We start from the raw sequence: 25,803 nt of genomic DNA, 5'->3' as shown, positions 1-25,803 counted from the left end.
TCAAGTAGTCACACACAACACACCCACACCCACGCTAGAAATCCTGCAGAGCGAAGTCCCGACCCCGAAGAACCAGGCAGAGACCACCGACCCCGCAGGAGAAGAAACCGCAGCCGGCGCTACTGCTTTGTGCCCCTGCTGTCACCCACTCGGTCGCCGCAGCAGGTTGGAGCTAGAACAACAGCAGCAGCAGCAGCAGCAGCAGCAGCAGCCTCCTTTCCCTTGGCCAGGCAGGAGGCATTCCTGACTTTGCGGCAGCCCCTTTGCCCTATGGCTTCCCCAGCCAAGGGAGCCCTCGCCGCCGCCGAGAAACAAACAAGCCACTTACCTACCGCCGCACGGCTGGGCTTCACCACCATGCAGCTCTTCCCCCTCCCTCCTCCTCCTCCTCCTCCCCCTCCCCCCAATGCTGCTTCCGCTGTCCTCAGCGCGTAGCGTCTGGAGCGAAGGGGAGGAGACAATGTTGCAACCGCTTCTGGTTTCCTTTCCTCGGCGGGCAAGCGAGGTCCGTAGAGCGCTACCTCGGAATCAGGCGCCTCAGTGGTTGTCGTGGGCTTGCTGGGTTCTTTTGCATTCCTGGCTGAGCCACCCAGCCAAACTTCTCCGCCCTCCCATATCTGTCGTTCTTTGTTCAGATTACGGGGATTTTATTATCGTTATTATTTTTTCTTGCTGCTGCGTCCCAAGGTAAGTTTAAGTTCAGATCTGTGCGAGGCGGGTGCAGAGGGAAAGCGTGAGAGCAACGCCTTATTTAATTTTTTAAGGAAGCGGGAGGAAAGACACCTTGATATATGTTTTGGGAGAACAGAAAAAGCACTTTGGGGAGGGATTTCTCGAATGCTTAGTGAGCGATCTATTCTGCACTCTGCATCAGTAATTCAAAAGAAGAAGCAGGCGGTAAAGTAGGTTAGATACAGTATGACGTTTCTATGTTCATAGTGAACATATGACTGAGCAGCTGTAAATTAGGGGAAAGTTTAGAGGACGTTTCACAAGGGCATTTTGTCAGGGGCATAGCAAGGTTGGAGTGGGCCCAGAGACAAGATTTTAAAATGCCCCCCCTCACTGAAGTAATATATTATTTTTTTAAAGGTTTTGTAAATTGTGGACGATGCAAGTCATTTAATGGTACTAGAGAAAGACATGCTGTTCTGGTAGCTTCAGGTCTTAACACTCACATCAATTTCGGAGGATCAATTTCACATCAATTTCGGATGAATACAACTAAAGGAACCCCGGGCAGGTGCGCGGCTGAGGGAGTCAGTCATGTGACTTGCCTCTGGGCCCCCCCCCAAGACAGTAGGCCCCCAGACAACTGTTTCCCCTTGCCCTATTATAATTACACCTCTGCGTTTTGTATATGTCTTGCTTCCTTATCACTTTGCGTTTCAGTACCAAGAGCAGATTAAGAAACATGAATGTTTATCATTTGAGTTCTCTACTCCTAATTCCTTTGTACTTACTTTGTGTTTTATTTTTTTATCCTGCCCTGCCAAGGAACTCAAAATATTTATCCTGCCTGCCCTTTGTTGTCCTCACAATAACCCTATGAGATAGGTTAAGTCACCCAGTGAGCTTTACTGAGCACAGATTTGAACCTGAGGGTCTCTGTTTCTGGTCCAATGTTTCTAGTCCACTATAAAGCACTGTAGTACCATATTTGTGACAGTCCATTCACATTGTCATTTACTGTTGCAGTAATCAAGTGATAAACATGCATGTGTGAACTAGATGACTGGTGACTGAATGTGTGAACTAACTCAGTTAAAAAGGCATATGTGTGAGAATATATTACAGTTCTATTAATAGTGTAGTATCTGTGCTGATAAAGGAAAAAGGAAGGTGGCGCTCAAACTAAAGGGGCAAAAAAGAAAGAGAACTCCAAAAAGGTGCAAAAAAATTAATATGAAAATGTACTTCTGTGGGCCCAGTGTGTTCAGCAGACTGCCTTCTTCCAAGGAACAAAGAGAGTTTTTCCCAATAGCAATGGATCCCCATTAATTAGAACTAGACTTGAGGTTGCAGACCAGCCAGGACAGTCCTAATTTATGGGAATCCACACCATTGAAAGAAACTCTCTTTTTGCCCCAGACAACAACTTGCCAAAATGCTTTGAGCCTCTAGAGACACATTTTCATATTAAACTCTCTTCTATTTTCTGCACCTTTTTGGAGTTTGCCTCCTGTTTCAAAATCTGTGATTTCAAACATGCATATCAACACTGAATGCTGCAGGCATACAAATGCATAGGTTTGACCCACCGCACATGAATGTGTGGACAACTGGATTTTCTGAAAATCATTGTATTTTAATAGTGTTGTCTATGTTTCAAGTGTGACGACTTATTCATACACTGTTTATTTATAGTGGGCAGCATCCAGACTAAATTTGTCATTAATAACTCATGTTATTTACTTCTGTGGTGCTTAGTTATGACTGTCTAGACTGGATGTTTCATCCCATGAAACTGAAGGCCAGGAATTTAGGACCAACAAAAGGAAGGACTTTTGCACACAATCTGTGGAATTCTCTGCCATGGGATGTGGTGATGGCCACTAGCTTGGATGGCTTTAAAAGTGGCTTAGACAATTTCATGGAGGGCAGGTTTATCAATGACTAGTAGCCTGCTGGCTAAGGCCACCACCCACTTTAGAGGCAAGATGCCTCTAAATACCACTTGCAAGGGAGCAAGAGAGAGGGCATGCCCTCACCTCATGCCTGTAGGCTTCTCAGAGGCATCTGGTGGGCCATTGTGTGAAACAGGATGCTGGACTAGATAGGCCTTGACCTTGATCCAGCAGGGCTGTTCTTATGTTCTTATTGTGCTGCTCAGAATTTCTGTTCTGCCTTTCCAGGTAGAGTCTCTCAATATAGCTTACACATTTTGATAAAACCAACAACAATAAATAGCAAGTCACCCATTAATGCTACTGCCAACAAGGGATGATCATGCATGTGTATACGAAATCAAAATTGAAATAATAATAATAATAATAATAATAATAATTACACCTACCTATCCCTTGTGTTCTCTAGGGATGTGAAGATACAAGTGACCAGCATTCAAAGCAGGCTTAGCTGGGCAAAACAATGGAGTGTGCAGCCATGCTGAGTAGGTCTGGCACCAGGTTTCACTGACCTCAATCTCAAGCAGAAGCTCCCTAGGTCCACAGTCTCAACCCACACCCCTCTCCATGATCCATACCTTATTGGGCTGTACCCACAGCACCAAATGTCCACCTCTCTGGGCTAAGAGGGCAGGAAGAACTTGACAGTTGCCTTTCATCATCAGTGTTCTGTAGGCTAGTTGCTGGGCAACCAAGTGCCGCCTCCTAACATCAAAGTATCTGACTTTGGAATGCTTTACAGATATGTAGATGTGGATCAAAGTGTACCATCAGAGAATATACCTGTCCCCCATCTTCAGATCTAACCACACACTCATGTAAGTGACTACACACACATCTAGAGAAAGCACACAATTTAACATGGGAGAACTTACCTTCAGTATTGTATTCCCTGATTTCTGGGGATGGAGAGCCGTGTTCCTTCTAACAGGGATTCCCAGATGTTGTTGACTAAAACTCCCAGAATCCCAAGCAAAATGTGGACCAAATTTGGTATAGTTGTAGTCCCACATAGGCTGGCTGGAATCCTGATATACTGCAGCGTGTTATTCTAGGTCCTCACTGGTATGCACATATTCAGGAACTCAGTACATACTCTGAGCTTTGTCTATAGGACTTATGCTATGGAATGGCTTGCATACTGCCTGTCAGTTAAGGCACATTCTGAGAGGGAAACCATGTTGTCTGTGCTTTCCAAAGGAAATCCATTTTAGGCTTTTTTGTACATACTACAGATGGATTATCTACAGGTTCTACAATGCTGTATTCTAACATGATTCTACAGACTTTACTGAACTAAAGTTGCATTGGGGAAAACATTCTTCTTTGAATATATGCAAAAGTTTTGCCTTAAAAACAAAGTGGATATTTAACCAATGATTCACAAGTGGCCATGGAATTTGCTTTTCTCTTTACGAAGGTTGCCTGGACCATGGAAAATTCCTTAAATTCACCTGGAAGGGAAGATGATGGTAATGCTAAGACTCAAAAAGACAGGCAGGTGACTGAAGAGGAATGGCTGCAGAAATGGCAAACAAACAATATTGGATTTCATAATGAAGAAATTCATCCGTATGTAATCCTAGCTATGCACTTATGATAAAGCTGATGGACGTTTGAGGAAACTTGCTATCTCACATGACTTTTTTTTTTAAGCTAACCAACATCCAGAATAAGTCATGACTAAATCCTACTGAAATGAGTAGAACTTAAGTTAGTTGTGACTAACTTGTTTCATTGATTTCAGTAGTGCTTAGTTATAACTTGCTAGTCTGGATGTTGCTCACAATGTGTATAAAAGGCTTAATAAGGATATTCAGTTCCTTATTTTGAAGGTTGATAATACAGAGTGATTAATCCAAACAATCTTCTTTACCTCACATAATCACAGAATGCATTAACCCTCCCCTCTCCTCCTGTTGCATGCATGTGAAGAGTGAAAAGTTTTTTTTCATTTTTGAAGGAATTGCAGCTTTCCTTATGTATGAATTCAGGGCACTGTCGTTTGTTAACTACAGTTTGATTCACTTGACAATCTGACTTGTTCTAACTATAGTTAGCTAGTTAACAAACTATGGCTCCCCAAATTCATATGTAATGTGGTTTGTTTTAATGTGAAAGCAAAAGCTTTAACTGTCATCCTCTCGTAAACAAGAAGAGAGGGAAGAGGGGATGAGTGAGCCAGCAGCAGTCTTAAGCTTGTTCACATAATGCTAAATCACGTTTAGTGTTGCATCTGAACCAGTCCAATCCTTCCTATAAAATAATCTGCAGGCCACTGCCGAATCTTGTTCGTTCTTTTGCAGAAAGCATGTTTCCAGTCCTCATTGTCATGAGAAAAACACATGAAAATGCTGAACATTTAGAAACTGGTACTAGTCTCAGTGAGCCACCTGATGGTGCAGCAGGGAAGTAACTTGCCTAGGGAGCAAGAGGTTGCCGGTTCAAATCCCTGCTAGTATGTTTCCCAGATTATGGGAAACACCTATATCAGGCAGCAGTGATATGATAATAATAATACGACGACGCAAATGTTTATATACAACTCTTTAACAAAAGTTCCCAAAGCGGTTTACATAGATATAAATAAATAAAATGGTTCCCTGTCCCCAAAGGGCTCACAATCTCAAAAAGAAACATAACATAGACACAAGCAACAGCCACTGGAGGGATGCTGTGCTGGGGATGGATATGGCCAGTTGCTCTCTCCCTACTCAATAAAGAGAATCACCACCTTTAAAAGGTGCTCCCCTGCTCAGTTAGCAGGGGATATAGGAAGATGCAAAGGCATCATCTCATACTGTGTGGAAGATGGCAGTGGTAGACCCCTCTTGTATTCTACCAAAGACAACCATGGGGCTCTGTGGTCACCAACTCAATGGCACAACTTTACCTTTACTAGTCTCAGTGAGGCAATATTTCATTTATAAGAACTGCCCCATAAGATCCAATCAGATTTCCACCTGCTCTTCATTCTGTTGCTAATAGTGGCCAGTAAGACACAAGGCAAGAGGGTGATGATCATCCCCTGTATAGTTTAGTCAGTCACATCGTTTGGGGTATTTAGACATATAGACCCCATGTGTCAGTCTCTTGTATATCTTAGGCACAGTGCCAGCGCGTTTGCAGTATGCATTCCTGCACCTGTGTTGTATCAATTCAGTCCTTTTTAGTAACATTCTTAAGACTTGCAAACCCAAAGTTGTCTCTCTAGCTGAATAAGTAAGCATTTTTAGCCAAGCTATTATCACATTCTACTTTTAAGATCAGTCAGAAATTATCAGTTATACATGTTGTTAAAATAATTTCCTTTTCTGCAGACTTCTAAGAAAGTATTTGGATATGCTTCTCAATGGCAGGAGTGGACTGAAGATATTTGTCCCACTTTGTGGCAAAGCCATTGAAATGAAATGGTAAAATGAATTGTTTAAGATTCAATCTTATTTTGCTGATTTTCTTTCATGTAACTGAAAACTCCCTGTATCTAGGACCGAGCTGCTCAACTTCAGCCTTCCTGCAGATGATGACCTACAACTCCCATAATCCCTAGCTGTTGCCCACTGTGGCTGGGGATTATGGGAATTGTAGTCCAAAAACAGCTGGGTAGGGGCAAAGTTGAGCAAGCCTGATCTAGGATATAATCTTGGTTTAATATCTTGGCTTGTTCACCAAGTGTGATGAGAACAAAGAACATCTGTTAGGAGTATAATACCAGGATTTGCTCTTTATGAAGAATCCAGGGATAGAGCAGGTTTAGCCAATATGTTTCTTGCAGTCAGTTGCAGATTGTAACTTCTAACATTTGAGAGAGACGAATGCAGCCAGATTTTATATTTGTAGTTAGTCTGGAGTAGCAGCCATGCCACGCCACTCTACCTCAAATGTATATCCTTGCTCATATGAAGTTTTCCTTCCCTATAGGAGAAACCCATATACTTGAAACAACCACTCTCTTTACATGTCTTTCTCATATATAAATTTGTACATGTTTCATTGTTCCCCTTCCATGAATTATCAAGGGCTAACCACACATCAAAAGCAAATACATATGAAATACCTGGGAGGGGAAGTTTGAAGATGAAGGTGAGGGAAAGGTTAGACACCCCACTCCTGTTTCTCTTATTTCTCTCTTTAAAACAAAATAAAAACTGTACCAGGTCTCTCTTGTTCATGTTTGTCCAGAAAGTGTCGTTAATTCCTTGAACACTAAAGTGATCCTACATATTGCCAGCCAAGCTCAGTTTTACTTGTATGCAATAAAACATAAGTAAACATGCTGCTTTTTATTGTCACACATAGGTTAGCTGACATGGGGCATCATGTGCTTGGTGTTGAAATCAGCGAAAGTGCGCTGAAGGACTTTTTTGCAGAACAAAACCTTTCCTTTACTGAAGAAACAGTCCCAGAGATCCCTGGAGCGAAATTATTTAAGGTTTGTATTGGGCAAACCATTTCTACAGTTTTCATAGTAGAAAAATGTGGAAGTTTATACAGTTAAGCATAAGGCTGTGAAGGGCCTGGTCTAGATGCAACCCTGGCTCCCTACAAATCATGTTCGCAAATCAGCAGTTGGCATCGAGAACACATGCTCCTTCCTGCCCAGCCTGGAGACATTTTCCTTCCTTTCCCAATGTTAATCATGTGTGTTTTGTTACTGATGGAAACCATGATTAATGTAAAGCAGTGTTGGCTGATGTGGGCACTGCTGGGGCAGCGGGGGTTGGGGTGGGTCGGCGAGAGACACCTTTAAACATAAATTAGTAGGTGCTTACCTCCGGCCACACCTGCAAGCTGCTCTGAGCAACAGTGCACCGCCCAGCACTCCCTGCGGTGGAGGATCATTTTCGCCACTCGCCGGGCTTCCATGGAGCCAATCCCCCGCCGCAGGGAGTACTGGGCATCGCGCTGCTGCTTGGAGCAGGTGCAGGCACAGCCGGAGTGGAAGTAAGCACCTACTAATTTATGCTTAAAGGTGCCTCTCACCACCACACACACACACACAGAGCAGTGCTCACACCGGCCACTACTGAAGTAAAGCACAATTCCCTCATAAACTAGAGGTTAACCCCATATTTTGAAATAGAGGGGGGGGTGTTTTCTCTGCAAACCATGGTTATGTAATAAATTCAAGGTACATTCTTGTAACCATGGTTTATATCAGTGCACTTGTAATGCTAAACATTGGGGAGAGATGTGAGGATAGAAAATTGCTCTGTACAGAGGAGGGGAGGTGTGTGGAAGGGCCTGCATGCTTTCAAATCTTGCTCCTGATTTGCAACACTTAATTTACATAACACCTGCACCAAGCCAACTACAGTTCTTGTCTTTAAAAAAAGTATTTCATCTCCTCTAATGCACTTCTTGTAGCAAACAAACAAACAAACAACAACAACAATCAAACACATTGATTCATGCTACTGAAGTGTTATTAATGTTCTCTTATTTATTTATTATTTCTCTGTGTAAACCGCCCTGAGCCATTTTTGGAAGGGCGGTATAGAAATTGAATAACTAAAATAAAATATTAAAATAAATATTTATAAATATTTAATATATAAATATAAATATATAAATATATATAAAATATAAATAATAAAATATTTAAAATAAAATAAAAATGTGATGAAAGCATGTTCGTTTATCACACTGCCCATACCCACACTGGGAAGTTTATATTATTTACATGCAGTTAGCACACAGTTTTATAGAAGAAAATCCTATGTGTGTAGGAAATCAACCACATTGGATGTAGCCATTAGACAACTCATGTGTTTAAGGCTGTTCAAGCCTCCATACCCATTAAATGTGTATATCCCTCCTGCAAAGTCACAGTGGGATATAAATGATGCTTCAAGGATCTTCGCATAAAAAGATCATCTTACTAATTGTTCATTCTGTCTTGTTATTAAATGTTAACTGAAAGTTCTTTCCATGTTTCTCACTGTAGAGCCTATCTGGGAATATTTCTTTATACTGTTGCAGTATCTTTGATTTGACCAGGTAGGAGCAAAATGGTGTGTTTCAATCTTTCCACAATCAGGCATGCTTTTGATAGTGCTATTTTTGGTCTGATTCCAATGCAGGTTTCCTGGAAAATAAGAGTGTAGCATATGCTGGGCATGGCATAATCTTCATCTTAATATGGCACCACTGGTACTTTATTATTCCCAGAACTAGGATATAGCTTTTTGTGAGCCACTAAAAACGTTTCTCTGTTCATAAAATATCTCTCATAAACACTGAAAGTGCTTTACTGTACTTTGTTGTACTTGCAGCTTACACATTAATTACTTTGTATTAGTTACTGAGTAACAAGAATTGTTACAGTAATCAGTGACACGGAAAGGCTTGGTTGCTTAACTCTTATGCACAGGATGAAACCTATTTTTACCTCTTAAGCAAAACAGCGTAGATCCCAAACTTATCCTGAAGAATTCTGAGTGTTTATATGTCCATGTGATGACCCCTTTGCATAGGCTAGACTAATGCAGTCTGAACATAGTTTAGGCAGCCTTTCCTCTTTGCCACCAAGGCAGCTTACAAAGAGTTAAAACATCAATTAATAAGGCAACAATATAAAACAGTTGTTGTTGTTGTTGTTGTTTGTTGTTGTTGTTTTTTAAAAAAACCCTACTAAACTAATTTCCTAGCTTATTGCATTGTGCTGTGAAAGAAGCTTGAAACAAAGACAGAATGTGAAAGAGGAGTATCATATCCACAACCCAGTTAAAAACTAATTAATTCAAAAATGCATTGTTTGAATTTATGATTATTTATTCTATATGGTTTCTTACCTCACTCCATATCAGTAATTTTTTGTGTGTGGGGTGGTTATCATTTAAAGTTAGACTCCTGACTTTTCTTTAATTAACTAGACAAACTCGTGATTTGGGCAGCTAGTGAATTTTATTTTGAATATGATAATTCCCAGTGTGATGCCTTTAGGCAGGGGTCAACCAAGTCAAGATGCTGGCCAAGGGTGCAGGTCATAAAAATGTCCCAAGCTGTCCTCCACTTGCCCAGTGCCCACAGCGGCAGCATGATCCTGTCAGCTTTCACTAGGGCTTGGGGAGTCCACAAAGGCACTTGTTGAAGGCCTCTTAAAAGCTTGCAGCCAGTCCCGGTTTTAGGTTTAGACTTTCTTTAACTGTGGAAAGCCAACGAAACTTAATATTCAACAAGAATTGTTACATTATTCCTGAACTGCAGAAATTGATCATTATCTTTTGTGGAGGAGTTTAAATAGAATCTAAGGGCCAAACTAGCTGAGACGATGGAGACTGATGGTCAGCTCTCCTCTCCCTTTAATTTTTAATTGACCCAAAGGGGTGAAATTAATTCTGATCAGGATCATGGCATCAGGGGGAGGGAGGTTCAACACTCCACCATGCCATTTTCTCAATAAAGATCAAACCACCACCATTGAACATCCAGACTAAGTTAGTCATGACTAGTCGGTCACACTGATATCAGTGGTGCTTAGTGATTAGTAACTTTTCTAGATGTTGCCTGTTAAAGTTGCCAGGAAAAGTGTATGGCACATCTTGTCTTGTTTAACCCTAAGATATATATTTGGAAGTCAACATTGGTCCTGATTTATTCATACATGTTTCATCACATACAAATTGCCTTTGTTGAAGAGTATTTCAGGTGTGGTGATATGAAATTTCTGTGACATTTCTTTTTGTGATGGCTGCTTCACATGTGCATGTCATCAGTTGATATTTCAGTCATTGTGTTGAACACACAAAGGCACTTGGCTGGGTGGGCTTCAGAATAGTAGACGGCAGAACCCACACAAAAAGCCAATAATGATTATTTTGAAGTCACACACATGCATTTAAGGGCAAAGATTATTTATAGGCTTTCCCTTCTGTAGTCTCCCAGCAGGGCCTCCAAAGGCATAAAAATTGGAGCAGGTGGGAAGCAGTTATTTTGGAATCTTCTAGTGCAGGATCTGGGGAAATGCATGGGACACTATTCAGATGGCTGACCAAACAAAAGGGCTCTAGGTTGCCAGCTTGTCCTGGTCTATGCCCTGATCGCTTTTTGGGGAGCAGTTGCTCAGGTTTTCAGGGATGATCTTTTATGTAAGACTCCTGTTGGCTCCATCAGGAATTTGGCTTTATTAAGTATTCAAGGATTCAGGGTGTTTTCCTTGCCTGCTCAGGCTGCTTGCAACATCTTAGTTTGCCTTTTGGTCCAAATGGAAGTCATTTTCCTTCTGACACCAAATGTGTGTCTGTGCAGCTCAGTGAGTCAAAGCCACAGTTTCCAAGATGGAGGTGAGGCAGTCTGGCAACATAACTGACCCATATGCTATATTAGAAACTGTTTTTACAACTCCAGTTTCAAAGGAAATTTGTGGTATGACAAGAGTGACTACTTCTTGTGAAAAACCAGTCTAAACTCCCCTTCACTCATCTAACTAGTTTCACAGTTCTTTGGACCCTGGCCTAAGCATTTACATTTACACAGTGTGTGGCATGTGATGTTTTGTTCATGCCATAATACACTAATCAGGGAGAGATTGTGTTCATTTACCCCCAGATTCATGTGCTCATAGCACATGCACACACACACACACACACACACAGAGGCACACAGCATGTGAGCCACATTGCGCACAATACAATATTATGTTTTCTTGTCAGCTTTGTAAAATGTTCCAAATAAATATCCCAGTTGCATCATTTGGGTGATTGCTCATGCAGAGTGGGAGGTCTGTGCAGTAATTTAAAATTATATTCTTTTGTGGAAGATCTGCTTTTCCTGTCCCACAGATAATAAAAGCAAAATACTTACTGTTTGTAACATGCACCTTATTTTCTTTACTTCCCCTCCCTCTGCTTATAGCACAGTTATTGGCAAATGCAATGGAATCTGGGACAGGGGATCTCTAGTAGCTGTTAACCCTTGTGACAGAGAACGGTTAGTGATTTATATTGAATCATATATTGTGTTAACATTGAGATCTGCTCTATGTAATTTACTCACCCCTCGCTCTAAGGAATCAATCATTTCTTCCTTGACATAACTGATGAATAACTTGCACTAGTCATTCACTCTGCCACTTGGGAATACCCTAATAACGACACATGGTTTTGAATAATATCTAACTTGTTATTGCAGTTAGGGAAACTGGGTTCAGTACTTAAATACTAGCGTAACTTTTAAGGTGCCAGCATCTTCAACCTTCGGCCCATGGCAATAGGACCCAGGCACCATTCTCTCAGCTCATCAGCAGAGGGAAGTGCTGAGCAGATCCTTGTGCTCTGCAGCACCATCTTGACAATGGCTGGATGGCATACTGCAGCTTGTCAGCCCAATAGGATCAGATGATCTGGGGGGGGGCAGTAGGGGCCTGCTAGACTTTATATAGCTGCTGTCCCAAGCTTGGTTCCCAACCACATCAGCCAGAGCAGTTGCTCTACAGACTCCTGAAGCCTTTCCTTTCCCTGCCCTTCTGCTCCTTTCCCTTGTATTACTGACTTTTGAAACCTGACCACCTGCCTGCCAGCATTTGACTATGTCACTTGCATCTGGCCCGTTGGAGCTTCAGTTGCTGCCTTTGGCATTTGTCTGTTGAGTTGTGTTATCTCCCCTATCCCCCTTTGATTGGTGCCTCTGGAATTTGACCTGTGCCTGTCTAAGACCATCGTCTTCACCTCTGCCCTTTAAGACTGACAACCAACATCCCTGTGAACTATAAAACCTGAACTCATGGGTGGAACTAGATTTCTGTTGTGATAAAAAAGGTCTCGAAAGCCCTGCATCCTGTTCAGGGTTGGTACAAGACAACTTGGAGCCTGAGCAGTAAATTCAATTGAAATAGCACTCTTCTCCCACTCTCTCCCCCGGTTCACCTGAAGTTTTCTACCAAAACCTCAGTTAAATGAATGGGAATTGTGTGAGAGGATTGTTGTTCATTTCAAAGGGCTTTCCACAGTTCCCAAAGGACTGAATGTCTTGGGTCGAGGATGTCTTCTGCATGTAATGGTGTGTCTGAAGTGCCCTCTCACCTTTCCACCTCTTAGTAGGGCATATGGGGCCATAATATACAGAACTCAAAATGCAAAGTGCTATGCAATGATCAAATTGTTGGTGTTACATTCTGACGCTTTGTTTATATACACAAATAGACGACACAATATTTGATTTGTTTTTGTTTTTAGCTATGCCAATTTGCTATTATCACTAATGGACAGGAAGTGTTGTTGTCTTCTGGTCACCTGTTCTTATGATGCAAGCAAACACAAAGGTAGGAGATTGTGGTCTAATCTTAATCTAGGAATCATGAGACTCTTTATGGATCACAGCAACTAATTTTCCATCATGAAGTGATCTTTTGGGACGAAGTGTTTCATGACTAGTGATATATACAGTATGATGATGCTGGGGCATGAGATGACAGGGCACCAAGCCTGCAAAGTCAGATTTGCCAGATGTATCTGGCCTGTGATCCCAGGGCACATTTGGTGCTTTCTGATATTTTATCGTTTTTTGTTTTTTTTCCTGGCCTTTCAGACCTGAAACTGAACCCCCATCCCCAGGCAGCTTATAAAAATTCCAGTTCAAATACAAATTAATTCAAGGGTGAGATATTAACTATGCAATCCTATGCATGCGTACTCGGAAGTAAGTTCCACTGTGTTCCCTCAGGTTTATTCCCAGTCAGGTGTGCATAGAATTGTAGCCTAAAACAGGTCAAATCATTAACAAACAACACAAAAGAATGCACACTCCAGAAGTTCATGGCTTTCCACCACATTGATTTTAAAAAAGGGGGGGTTTCACCATGTAGTAGGGAAAGTGGTTGCGTGAATCTATTGCAACTCTTGGGCCCAGTTCAGATCTAAAACTGGGACTAGGGTTTAGGGATCAGGAGTAGCCTCTGGGATTGTGCAAGGCCTCCTCACACTACTTTCCTCTTTCTCACAAACAAGCCCACCTATCCACTATTGTTAAACCAGGTTGAAATGAAACCAGATTTTATTTTTAAACATGTGTTGAGAACCCAGCTATAATATCAGGGTTCTCAAAGTAAATTTAGGAGCACATACAATTTGGTGATTTCCCCCCACCCCCACCCCTGATTAGGTTTGCTGATTTCTTTTCAGGTCCACCATTCTACGTTCCTGACTCTGAAGTGAACAGTTTATTTGGTGAGTCAACTGAATACAGTTTCAGTATCTACCAGAATGAAACTGACAGATCCAATGTACGTTCACATAGGCAGAGAATGGGCATTTCTCCCACTAAAAACTAACAGTGATAGTTTGTACAGATGTTTGCTTCCTAGGCAGGATCTGGAAGCACATGCAGTCTGAAAACAGATATCAGAAATGTACTGATGCCCTCAAAAACCATTATTTCCCCCAGAGGTGTAGTTGGCGATTGTTTTGTGCTGGGGAAGAGAAACATGAACCTGCACTTCTAGTCTAACAGATACTACCTCCTTGTCGTCCAAGGTTACTTTCAGTGCTGGGCTCCCAGTAATTTAACCTAGGTTCTTGGATCAGTTCTTATTCTCTTTGAATGCTTCAAAATTCCTACCTTCAGAGCAATCTGGCATCTTTTATCCCACTTCAGCTCTGTTAGACAGTGAGGCTCTACACACGATCTACATGTAGAGCCTGTAGGGCTGCTGCCGGGAGAGCAGGCTTAGCCTGTTCTCCCCGCAGACGATCAGACCTTGAGCCCTGGGTGGCCAGACTGGCCACCCATACGACCTCCAGCTCCATCACAGAGCCGGTAGGGGCTGCGGAGGAGATTGGAGGCCGCCCGGTCTCTGGAAGTCCCAGGATGCCACGCATGAGCACACGGGGCATTCCAGAGAGACCCCCAAGGCCAGGAGCCTGGCTGCAGCCTTCCAGTTGGGAGTCTACTCATGTGTTGCCATGTGCTGTGGCAGCACACAAGCAAAAAAAGAAGGTTAACGAAGCGCTTGCTCCGTTAACTTCATTTAAGGGGAGGGGGAATTAGGCGGGCTTTCTACTTTGGAACCACCGGGCTTGCCTGCGAGCCCGGTGGTTCCGACAATCACTAGAAAGCAGGCTAGGCTCCTTTAGCCCACTTTCTGGTGATTGTGGGAATAGCTAACGTGCCCCTCAGGGGACTTAAGTATATTAGAGCTCTTTCAGGTATTCTCTGATGTATATCCAGCCTTTGGGATCTGCAGTGTGCCACACATGTATACTAGAAATTTTTCTGCACCACTGTCCAGATTAGGTGAATTGTCAGAATAGTCAGGATCCACACCCTGTGCCCCCAATTGTCAGCAATGTGATAATTGCTTGCCTATTTCCATGTTTTTTAATACAACTAAGTGCATAGCAGGTAATGTGATTATCATACCAAAAACAACAAAAATAGGATTACGTTGGGTTCCAAGTAGCACTTTGGTGAATGGAAGAAGTTCTGTTTGTGTGGGAGGAAGGGCAATTTTGTTAATCCACCCCCTTCCTCTGCAACCCCCTCTGTCTCCCCAAAATGTGTCCCTGAGAGTTGATAGACCCTCAGAAGCAGATTTCTGGGAGTGCAGGGGGCAGCAGAAGGAAGAGGGGATTGGCAAAGATTACCCTCCCTTGTGGAAGTCCTAGTTGGGATCCAACACATAGTCTGTAAATCGCACCATCAAGTAATTTGTTGTTCTTACTTTCTTTTCAGGAAAATGCTGTGATATTAAGTGTCTTGAAAAAAAAGATGGCCTCCTGGAGAGACACAAAAAATGGGGAATTGATTATTTCTGCGAAATAATATATGCAATTGTGTTAAAATAGCGAGATACAGTACTAAGAGTCTTGAATACAAGTGTGTGGGCAGGGGGGAGAGACTTGACAACTGGATTGCAGAACATCTTTCTTTTGAATATTTTCCCATTCAGAATGAGTAGTTTTCTAGATATTTGATGTGCCTTGCAACATCTGTGTTAAATTCAGTTTCTGAAAACTCTCTTATGATAGTCAAGTTTATCTGTTTGGTCAACTGAACTATTTCATCATTTTAAAATGGTAAAAATTTGAGTTCACCAACACTGTGAATGTTTGGGGGTCTTCTGTACAATCCTATTTTCTCCTGTTTTCAATAAACATCCTGCAGAAGCTATTGGATTGTACAGTCAGAAAGCTGAGGAAAGATTCACATGATCATAGGAAATAATCTGTTATTAGTATAATCTGTTAACAAAAAGCTACAAACAAGTTAGAACATCTTCAGAAAACAGCAACAAATTAAGAACTTCACTCAACTACTTCAGCTCCCAAATATATTTCTAAATATTTATTTACTAGTAGGTTGGCCTGTTGTTGACTGGGCAAAGTCATTTTGCATAGATTACACTTATAGGAAAGTTCAAGCAATTAAGCATATGTACTAGAATTTGTCATTAATGTGCTTGCAAAAGGGAAGTAAGAGAACAGTTTGTCATTTGTAGGATTTCAACTTCAAACATTATACATTTTATTGAATAATGACCACACATAGTAAATTTGAATCTAAGAAAGATCTTCTGCTTCTCTTGCGCATGATATCATTTTGGAGTTATTGAACTGATTGTTGAGCATTAAAAATCTGCTGAGAACAATGACAGTTAAATATAGGATGATATCACACATTCAAACCATTTCCTAAGCATATACCAGTGTGAAAAATAGTGCATTCAGCTAATTTCAGTGGCAGGATTGTTAATGCAAAATTTGGTAGCTGTAGGTAATTGGGAATTATGATATTCAGAATTCTTTCTTTTTAAAAATACCAAAAATAAAAATTGAATGTTCACTAAGCACATTCCCGTGTAAAAAGTTGTGCATTGCTAATTTAAGTGGCAAAATTTGGTATCTAGATAATTGGGAAATACAGCTTTATTTCACACAAACTATGCCATAAACAAACTCTTCAAAATATATAATAGATTTATTAAAGATAACCTGCCTGATATGAAACATTTCCAGGAGGTTTGCATAAAATTCAGGAATTTAAAAACAGCCAACAAAAGCAATATAAACAGTTAAAAACAATTAAAACAATATTTTAAAATATTAACAAAAAGCCTAAAGAAGTAGTTGTGTCTTAAGAACTTTCTTGAAGGCAGCCAGAGATGGAGAAGCTTTTATTCTGACAGGGATCACATTCCAAAATCTCGGGGAGACCACAGAGAAAGACTGTTTGAAATAGAAAGGTCATATAGCCCATTCTGAATGCTCATAGAAGTGCTTTGGTAGACCTCTGAAAGAGCTTTCCACAACACTGGGAAGACCACTTGAAAAGATCTAATTTTGGCTGAGGTCAGCATTAATTCATGCAATGACAGAGCATAGAGAAAGACACGATACAGGTTTTAATTGATGAGGCGAAACATTTGAGAAAAGGTGATTCCATAGGTATGCAGATCTCAGACCATGAAGGAATTTAAGGGTTTAGTTCAACCTTTTTAGTTGAACTAAATCAGTAGTTCAACTACTGCAGCCACTGCAAAATTGGTTGTTTGTGCTCCTGCTTTCCCACACCCTCCAGGAGGCAAGCAGCAGTGTTCCACACCTGCTGAAGCTTCTTAGTTGTCTGCCAGAGCGGCCCCATGTAGAGCATGTTGCAGTAATCAATCTAAGACATTACAAAAGCAAAAATAAGGGTGGCAAGGAGGAGTTTAGCCTACACAGTAGATGTAAAAAAAACAAAAACAGTACCTCAGGCAGGGGCGTATCAAGGTTGGAGTGGGCCCAGAGACAAGATTTTAAAATTCTGCCTCCTCACTGAAGCTCAGCTCGTGAAGTAAAGAAATCTTAAATGAGGCTGAATAGTGGTAACAAAAAGCATAGTAAAATTTATATATAAGAAAGAAATATGATTTCATGTTCTTTAGTTCTCCCATTTCAGTCTCAAATTTTCTGATGAGTTTTCAGTTTTCAGTTCAGTAAATTTCAGATGACATTAGTTCCTCAAAAGCAATGTTGCAGTTTCCCAAGACTACTACTTAGCCGCAAGCCTTAATATCTATTATATTAATTCTCCTGCGTATGCCTTGGAATGTGCGTCCCGGCACTCAGCTGATTGGCTGGGCAGTGGAGGCGCCTGATTGGCTGAGGCGCACCCAGGAGAATTGGCCGGTAAGGCAGTGGTGGGCCAGGCGGCGGCGGTAGTGGGCTAGGCCGCAGTGGCAGTTGCAGCAGGTCCGGCCACAGAGGTGAGGCGAGGCAGGGGCAGGCCCGGCGGCGGAGGCGAGGCGGCGGCAGGCCCGGCCGCGGAGGCGAGGTGGTGGCAGACCCGGCCGCGGAGGCGAGGTGGAGGTGGCGGCAGGCCCGGCTGCAGAGGCGAGGTGGCGCTGCAGGCTCGACTGCGGCGGTGGCACCTCGGCCCAGCAGCCTGGGCCCGGCCGGAGACTGGGGCAGGTGGCGGGCGGGGAGAGGTAGCCGGCCCCAAAGAGCGCACAGATGGTGTGTGTCGGGGTCGGCTAGTCTGCCAGTATTTCCTTTCTCTGCTAAATTCAAGCTGCTAAATTGTTTTCTTCAGCTCCAACCTAGCCAGGTGAGATGTGACATTAATTCCAGTCATTTCGAGTGGCCACTATGCAATTCAGCACTGTTTACCATTGGTACCAGGTTATACAATAGAGAGAAAATTCTATTTTGCCAATAACAGTGAATTGAATTTCTCTCTATCCACTTTCTCTACAACATGCATGATTTTATAGACTTCTATCATGTCTCCTTGTAGTAGTCTTTTTTCTAAACTAAAAAGCCCCAGGTGTTGTAGTCTTGCTTCATAAGAAAGGTGCTCTAGGCCCCTGATCATCTTGGTTGCCCTCTTCTGCACCTTTTCCAGTTCTACAATCTCCTTTTTAGATGTGGTGACCAGAATTGTACGCAGTACTCCAAGTGTGGTTGCACTGTAGTTTTGTATAAGGGCATTATAATATTAGCCATTTTATTTTCAATCCACTTCCTAATGATCCCTAGCATGGAATTGGCCTTTTTCACAGCTGCCACACATTGAGTCGACACTTTCAATGAGCTGTCCACCACGACCCTAAGTCCCTCTCCTGGTCAGTCACCGACAGCTCAGATCCCATCAGCGTGTACCTGAAGTTGGGGTTTTTTGTCCCAATGTGCCTCACTTTATACTTGCCAACATTGAACCACATTTGCCATTTTGTCACTCACTCACTCAGTTTGGAGATATCCTTTTGGAGCTCCTCACAATCTGTTTTGGATTTATCTACCCTAAATAGTTTGGTGTCATCTGCAAATTTGGCCACCTCACTGTTTACCCCAACTTCTAGATCATTTATGAATAAATTAAAAAGCACCAGACCAAGGACAGATCCCTGGGGGACCCCACTTCTTACTTCCCTCCATTGTGAAAACTCTCCATTTATACCTACCCTCTGTTTCCTATCTTTCAACCAGTTAGCAATCCATACATGTACTTGCCCCCTTATCCCATGACCACTAAGTTTCCTCAGGAGTCTTTTTAATATGTAATTTTTATATGTAATTTTTTGTGTATATGTAATTTTTATATGTAAAAAAACCACTGTGGCTCTGTGGTTCTGATTTGCATACTAATGTGGCTCTGATTTGCATACCAATTAAGAGATCTCTAGTGGATCAAACCATGTGATATCTCTAGTCACTCCTTTTTGTCTGGACTGATTCATCACTGAAACCAATAGATAGAGATCTGAGGAAAGGGTGATGATTGGTTCAATTGCCTCATATGACTAGTGCTATTCATTCCCTGGGCTGTCATCTAACACTGTCTGATATGTTACATAAATCTTTCCTTTTGAAGAGGCAGCTGCTCCTTCTGCCTCTGTCCGTCCATGCCTTATTGTAGAAATCTTTTCTTTACTGCAAAGTCCTGCAGCTGCTGCCACAAGACCCCTTTCTTTTGCTTGTGGAAGGATAGAAGTAACAGTGAGAAGATGCAGCTGGTGGTGCAAGCAGCAAGAAAACATGTTACCTCTGTATTTTGTCAGGGTGCTTCTCGGTGGGAAATTGGAGAAAAGAAACATGAAAAAGGGTGTCGTGAAATTAACATTAATTTCTAATTTTTGAAGTCTGTTGAGTAAGTTATTCGGGAAATGTTAGGAACTGACTTTTCACTGATAGTAAAATCTCTTTATTATTAAGTATGGGATAACTGAGGAAAGAATATTAACCTAATATAATATTTGCAATAATTTTGATAGTGAAACATTGGAGGGTGTTTTTTTGTTAAAAAAAACCCTCTTCAAACATGGAATATATCATATGTTTATGAGGATGCCAACCACAATCATGCATAATGGACTCAGTAGTACAAATGCTATTTTTATCTCTGTAACAAATAGAGCTAACAAAATATTGTTAGAACGGGTGCTTAATTTACTGTAAATTAAGTTATGAAATGTATGTATTAATGTATGCAATATAAAGTACTTTTGTACTGATTATGGTAAAGTGCATCACAGATTAAAGGTTGGGGGGTATTGTACTGCAATCCAGACAAATGTGTAATTTTGTGTGTTTTATCATTTTTTCCTTTTAAAAAATAGTTTGTAAACTTTTTTTGTCTGAATGCTTGTTTGACCTTTGGGATCTTTTCAAAAGTTGATAAAATATTGATGCTGATAAATTTTTTTATTAAATTTTTAATTAAATTGTTTTTCAGTTTGACCATTTAATAAGACTAATGCCTCTTGAAAATAATAGCAAATGGACATGTGATGGGCATTTAATTGGAGTGAAAAACTAATGTGAAAGTTTGCAAACAATCACAGTTAAAATGAGAGAAACTGGGGTAGGGTGAGACCTTTAGGGAAAGGGATTGAAAGGTATAGATGCCTTATCCCTAGCTTATTGCTAACCACCCAGCCACATTATGAAGGCTCCTTAGCTGGTGCAAAAATAACAGCCTTGTCTGTAGGGAAGAAATCGGATTTCAGGATGGATTTGGGTGGACCGGTATTGGGGGTGACTACCACTCAGAAAAGATAGGTCTCTCAAAAGCCTTGTCAAAAAGAAAGGCAAGCTCAGGTTTGGGGTAAATTAATGAAATGGCCCATATCACTTCTTTATGGCTTCTCTTCATTCCCTATGATTCCCAAATTGCTCAACAAGGTTATATAAAACAGTGCATTAGTCAATGAAGTAATTCCATCTGGCTGAGGTATACTTAGTTCCCAGTGCTCATCAGGCTAGCGCGAGATCTCCGAGGGTTCTGTCTTGCATCCTACACATAAGAGTCTGGATGGAGCTAAATTGACACTTTATTTGAATAATAGCTATTCAGCTATTCAGTAAATAGCTATTCAGTAAATACAGGTGAAACTCGGAAAATTAGAATATCGTGCAAAAGTCCATTAATTTCAGTAATGCAAATTAAAAGGTGAAACTGATATATAAGACAGACACATTACATGCAAAGCAAGATAAGTCAAGCCTTAAGTTGTTATAATTGTGATGCTCATGGCGTACAGCTCATGAAAACCCCAAATCCACAATCTCAGAAAATTAGAATATTACATGGAACCAAGAAGACAAGAATTGAAGAATAGAACAATATCGGACCTCTGAAAAGTATACAGTGTACTGTGCTTGATTGGCCAGCAAACTCACCTGACCTGACCCCACAGAGAATCTATGGGGCATTGCCAGGAGAAGGATGAGAGACATGAGACCAAACAATGCAGAATTGCTGAAGGCCGCTAATGAAGCATCCTGGTCTTCCATAATACCTCATCAGTGCCACAGGCTGATAGCATCCATGCCACGCCGCATTGAGGCAGTAATTGCTGCAAAAGGGGCCCAAACCAAGTACTGAATACATATGCATGCTTATACTTTTCAGAGGTCTGATATTGTTCTATTCTTCAATCCTTGTCTTCTTGGTTCCATGTAATATTCTAATTTTCTGAGATTGTGGATTTGGGGTTTTCATGAGCTGTACGCCATGAGCATCACAATTATAACAAATTAAGGCTTGACTTATCTCGCTTTGCATGTAATGCGTCTGTCTCATATATCAGTTTCACCTTTTAATTTGCATTACTGAAATTAATGGACTTTTGCACGATATTCTAATTTTCCGAGTTTCACCTGTATACTGAATTCTAATATACTGAATACCTGCATCTTAGGTGACTCAAGGAAGGGCTCTACTAAACATGCCTATCAAATGAAGATCTTCTCAATGCAAGCACCGAATTACACCTCTAGGATGTAGTAGGTTGAATATAACATCCTAACATTCCTGCAAGAGATTGGGCAGTGCTTAAAGCTCAATACCTTGAAATGTCACATACCAGTGTTCTGAAGCATCATAGTCGGCGACAATCAAAACAGAGTCTCTGCTCACCGGCATGTGACATGTTTCCTAAGTTTCCTTTTCCCCCTTTCTTGTAGTACATTGTTATTGTTGCCTGACATAGAACTTAAATTTAATCCTCAAGGCTTTAATTAGGCCCCCTTTCAAACAGCGTCTCCCTAGAACTTTCTGTATCACAAAGTTAGACTTCTGGTTGCTGTTTCTACCCAAAGGCCCTCTGAATTGGGAGCCCTCCCAGCTATCTCACCCTGTATACCTTCCATCATGAAGACAGAATATCTTGGGGCCTATCCAGGGTGGAAGTCCAAGACAGATTACTCCATAAGATTTGCCCTCCTTTCCAGAAAAGGTTCTCTTGACTTCCTCTACAGCTCTTGTCTCACCTAAGGAGGGGGAATTACATTTCTACATATTAGGTGAGTACTCAAGATGTTGTTAGGGATATGCATGGAACGGTGTTCTAGGGGCAGGGAGGTGCTGCCTACCTATCAGGCCCCACTGCTTTTCCCCTGCCAGAGCTCTCACAAAAAGTGGATGCACAGGGTTCCAGCATGCCTTCCTTGCCACTTCCATGCCGATGCTGACCAGGGCTGGAGGGAGGCATGCTGTAGCCCCGCACACCCGCTTTTTGCGAGAGCTCCGGTGGGGAGAAAGTGGTGAGGCAGGGGCTGGCAGATAGGCAGCGCCTACCCTGCCCCTTAAAGAACATCCCCCACCCTCTGAACTGGTTCAAAGGCTGGCTTGGATATTGAAATCAAGGAGCTTGAGAAGTCAGGGATATACAAAACATCTTTAAGAAAAAATGGTTTAACAGATCCATCCAGCAATTTACAATACAAAATTCCTTCACCTTTCTTCTTGGCTTTAATTGTAGTTATTATTGCCCAAATAAACAGTCTCTTCAGTATAGAAATCCAGATTATTTGATATATGAACCGAAGAACTAGAATCAAAAATGAACTTTTCATCACTTTGCATCAAGCAAACATTAAAATTATTGTTAAAAGACCTTTCTGTAAAGTTACTTTTCTTTGGCTGATTCTTGGGACACTTCACCACCTTGTGGCCAAATTGGTTACACAGAAAACATCTAAAGACATTAGTCCCAGTTGGCCTCATTTCAGGAGCAGTCTTCCTGCTGGCGGTCATGTGACCTCTCTCTCTGGACTGAGTTTCCTTGGCAATGAAGCCAGATCTCTTTGTATGTAAATGTGGGGGCCCCATGCGGTTTCCTCCTGCAGCATTCCCTCCCCACCTTGGGTTTCCTCTGGAATGATCAATTGTTGCTTTAAGAGCAAAGTTACTTGCCAATTCACTTTCATAGCGAGAATTCAAAACTTTTCTCCTGTTTGCTTCAGAAGATAATGTTTGTAATGCTTCCTCAAAGCTTAGATTGGTGTGGGTTTCCAATTGGCCGATTATACTGCTATAGCTGGGGGGCATGCTTAGGAACAGAGCTTCCAGCTTCTGACTCTCTGTAAATTGATCCCCTGCCGCTTTAAACTGAAAAAAGAAATCTTCTAGAAATCCCATATATGTAGCAAAACAGTCCCCATCTTTATACTGGATATCCTGCATTTTCTTTCTCAAGTTAAAAGTGTATGCCTACCCCTTCTTCAAATGCAAGGAATCTAGCTTGCTTAGCATTTCCCTTGAGGTTCCAAGATCACATATCGTGTAAAGGTTATTTTTACTCACAGAAGCTGCAATCAAAGCTTGAGATTGCGCATCCTTGATCAGCCAATTTTGTCTGGCAGTCTTCTCAGTAGCTGTGGTTCCTTCTGCGAGCGGCTCTTCCTCAGTAATTTTCTCGAGTCCTTCAGCGCGCAATGCAAGCCTCGGTCTGGTTTTCCATTCCAAATAATTGTCTGCACTCAGGACAGTCAGCCTGAGTTATCCCTCTAGGTAAGTAGCCATCCTCACTGGCTCCAAAAGGCAGTTGCTGCAGTTTAGCAATTTGAAGTGTCCACGCTAGATCTCACTGGATCTCCTGGAACAAAACTAACTCTCTAGTTGCAGTACACGTAGCTCAAAATACTGGGCTCCCATAACCCGTTGGAAATTCTCTGTGGTGAGAGAATCCCTTTCTCATTATAGCAGAGTGCACAGAGGCACAACACAGTGGAATTTAGTTGCATGCGTGCATGCTGAGAGTAAAGGAACTTGGAGCCAATTCATAGTTTCAAATCAATATATAAGGCATTTATTAAGGAACTCCATTCTAGATAGGAAAGTGAGGAGTTAGGATCTCTAATCTATCTATCTAGCTGGATGCAGATGGATTCTGCATCTTCTCTGCACACATGGTGCATGGAGAGGAGCTTGCCATGTTGCAAGGTAGAAGGGCAGGTAGGAAAGAGAGAGAGAAAGGAAGTTAATCCCTAAGATTAGCAATCTACATATCCAAAGGGATAGTGTCAGAGCAGTAGAGAAGGGATGACTAACGTCTTGACCCTCTAGCCCTCTGACTTACTAGTCTGTCCTCCACTGTCTGAGACAAGAGACAGAGCAAAGTCCTTAAACTTCCAACAGTAACTTTAATAAATCTATACTGGATCGGTCATCACCAGAGAAGATTCATAATAAGAAATAAAGTATTCACAGGAGTTGAGCTGGAAGAACTGCAAAGAGCAACACAGGCTCAAGATATGGAAGAAGAATTACCACCAGCTCAAGAAGTTACTCAGGTGCAGGTGGAGGAGGTGTTGGAAACAGAGGATGCCACTGTTGCTGAACTCTTTCAAAATCAAAACCAGACAACCTCCCCTTTGCCTTCACCTCAAAAACCCGAATGCCATTTAACAGAAGAGCAACAAGAACTAAAGCAAAAAATAACTGAGCACATGAAGCAAACAACCACCAGGGTTCGACTTCCAGCTCTAAAAAGAGTTGCCAAAAAACAACTTGCTCAGGCATTAAAAGATGTCAGTGCTGCACTTGCAGAAATAACAACCAATAATTTGCAAGAAACAAACCAACTAATGTACAGTGCAGCAACAATAACAACACAAGAGCTCGGATATAAGATCAGTGGACCAGTAAAAAAAGAAAGTAGTGCATCACCTAAATGGAAGATTATATTAGAAAATAAAATCTCCAGCCTTATATCAGATGCTAGTAAATTGAAAGATTTGAAAGACAAGAAGCTGAAGAATGAAAACACCAAACAGTATCTGCTCCAAAAATACCACCTAGATTCAAGGAAAATTAGAGAAGTCCTGGAAATAATAAAGCAGCAAATAACAGCAGTGTCAAAGAAGATTAGCAGATATGAAGCCAGAATTACACAACACAGGCAGAATCTCCAGTTCCAGTCGAATCAGAGACGTTTCTTCCAAAGCATAGAAGGAGAAACTGCAAGAAACCTAGAAACACCAAATAAAGAAGAAACAATGCAATTCTGGGGGAAATTAGGGGACAATCCAATAGATTATAATAAAAAAGCAGGCTGGGTGAACGAAGTCGAAAAATGTAACCAACAAATGCAAGATCTAATAATAACACCAGAATTAATAAGTGAAAGAGCAAAGAAAATTAAAAATCGGACTGCACCAGGCGACAATGAAATGCATGGCTTTTGGCTTAAACAACTAACAAGCCTTCATAAACAACTATCAAAACAGTTCAATCACATTTTGCAAGGAGGTGATATTGAACAATGGCTAACAACTGGGGAAACTCATCTCATAATGAAAGACCCAGCAAAAGGTGCAGTTCCAAGTAATTATAGACCGATAACCTGCCTGCCAACCATGTTCAAATTATTAACTGGAATAATAGCAGATGAAGTAATGCAATACTTATTAACTAACAGCTTCCAGTTGAACAGAAAGGAAATTGTTCGAACACCAGAGGCACAAAAGACCAGCTG

The 25,803-nt window shown here is 41.5% G+C and overlaps 2 protein-coding genes across 9 annotated transcripts in view; one reads left to right on the top strand and one right to left on the bottom strand.

Moving 5' to 3' along the window:
* KDM1B (lysine demethylase 1B) overlaps positions 1 to 3,294 on the bottom strand; it is a 47,056-nt gene extending 43,762 nt beyond the window's left edge. For 2 of the 6 annotated variants that reach the window (XR_008306454.1, XM_053247434.1), the window contains exon 1: positions 3,017 to 3,152. Coding sequence is in view for 1 of the 6 variants with exons in the window: in XM_053247434.1 (XP_053103409.1) it covers positions 3,017 to 3,063 (47 nt within the window). In the remaining 5 variants the exon portion in view is untranslated. Of the gene's footprint in view, positions 1 to 328; positions 464 to 3,016; positions 3,153 to 3,205 lie in introns of those variants that run through there. The other 4 variants (XM_053247437.1, XM_053247435.1, XM_053247436.1 and 1 more) reach the window with 4 other exon arrangements.
* On the top strand, positions 440 to 20,270 carry TPMT (thiopurine S-methyltransferase). 3 transcript variants are annotated; one of them, XM_053247442.1, is made up of 10 exons: positions 440 to 687; positions 3,037 to 3,112; positions 4,048 to 4,199; positions 5,948 to 6,040; positions 6,927 to 7,059; positions 8,575 to 8,627; positions 11,484 to 11,558; positions 12,803 to 12,888; positions 13,748 to 13,792; positions 15,297 to 20,270. In XM_053247442.1, the coding sequence occupies exons 3-10, from the start codon at positions 4,060 to 4,062 to the stop codon at positions 15,407 to 15,409; spliced, it is 738 nt and encodes a 245-aa protein (XP_053103417.1). In that variant the 5' UTR covers positions 440 to 687; positions 3,037 to 3,112; positions 4,048 to 4,059; the 3' UTR covers positions 15,410 to 20,270. The 3 variants fall into 3 exon arrangements, with proteins under 3 accessions (XP_053103417.1, XP_053103416.1, XP_053103415.1); XM_053247441.1 differs by lacking the exon at positions 3,037 to 3,112 and having other exon boundaries at positions 441 to 687; XM_053247440.1 differs by lacking the exons at positions 440 to 687; positions 3,037 to 3,112 and adding an exon at positions 3,324 to 3,445.
* The last annotated feature ends 5,533 nt before the right edge of the window (positions 20,271 to 25,803 follow it).

Source organism: Hemicordylus capensis, chromosome 4 (genome assembly GCF_027244095.1).
Source record: "Hemicordylus capensis ecotype Gifberg chromosome 4, rHemCap1.1.pri, whole genome shotgun sequence".
Lineage (NCBI taxonomy): Eukaryota > Metazoa > Chordata > Lepidosauria > Squamata > Cordylidae > Hemicordylus > Hemicordylus capensis.
This window is presented reverse-complemented; position numbering and strand designations above follow the sequence as displayed.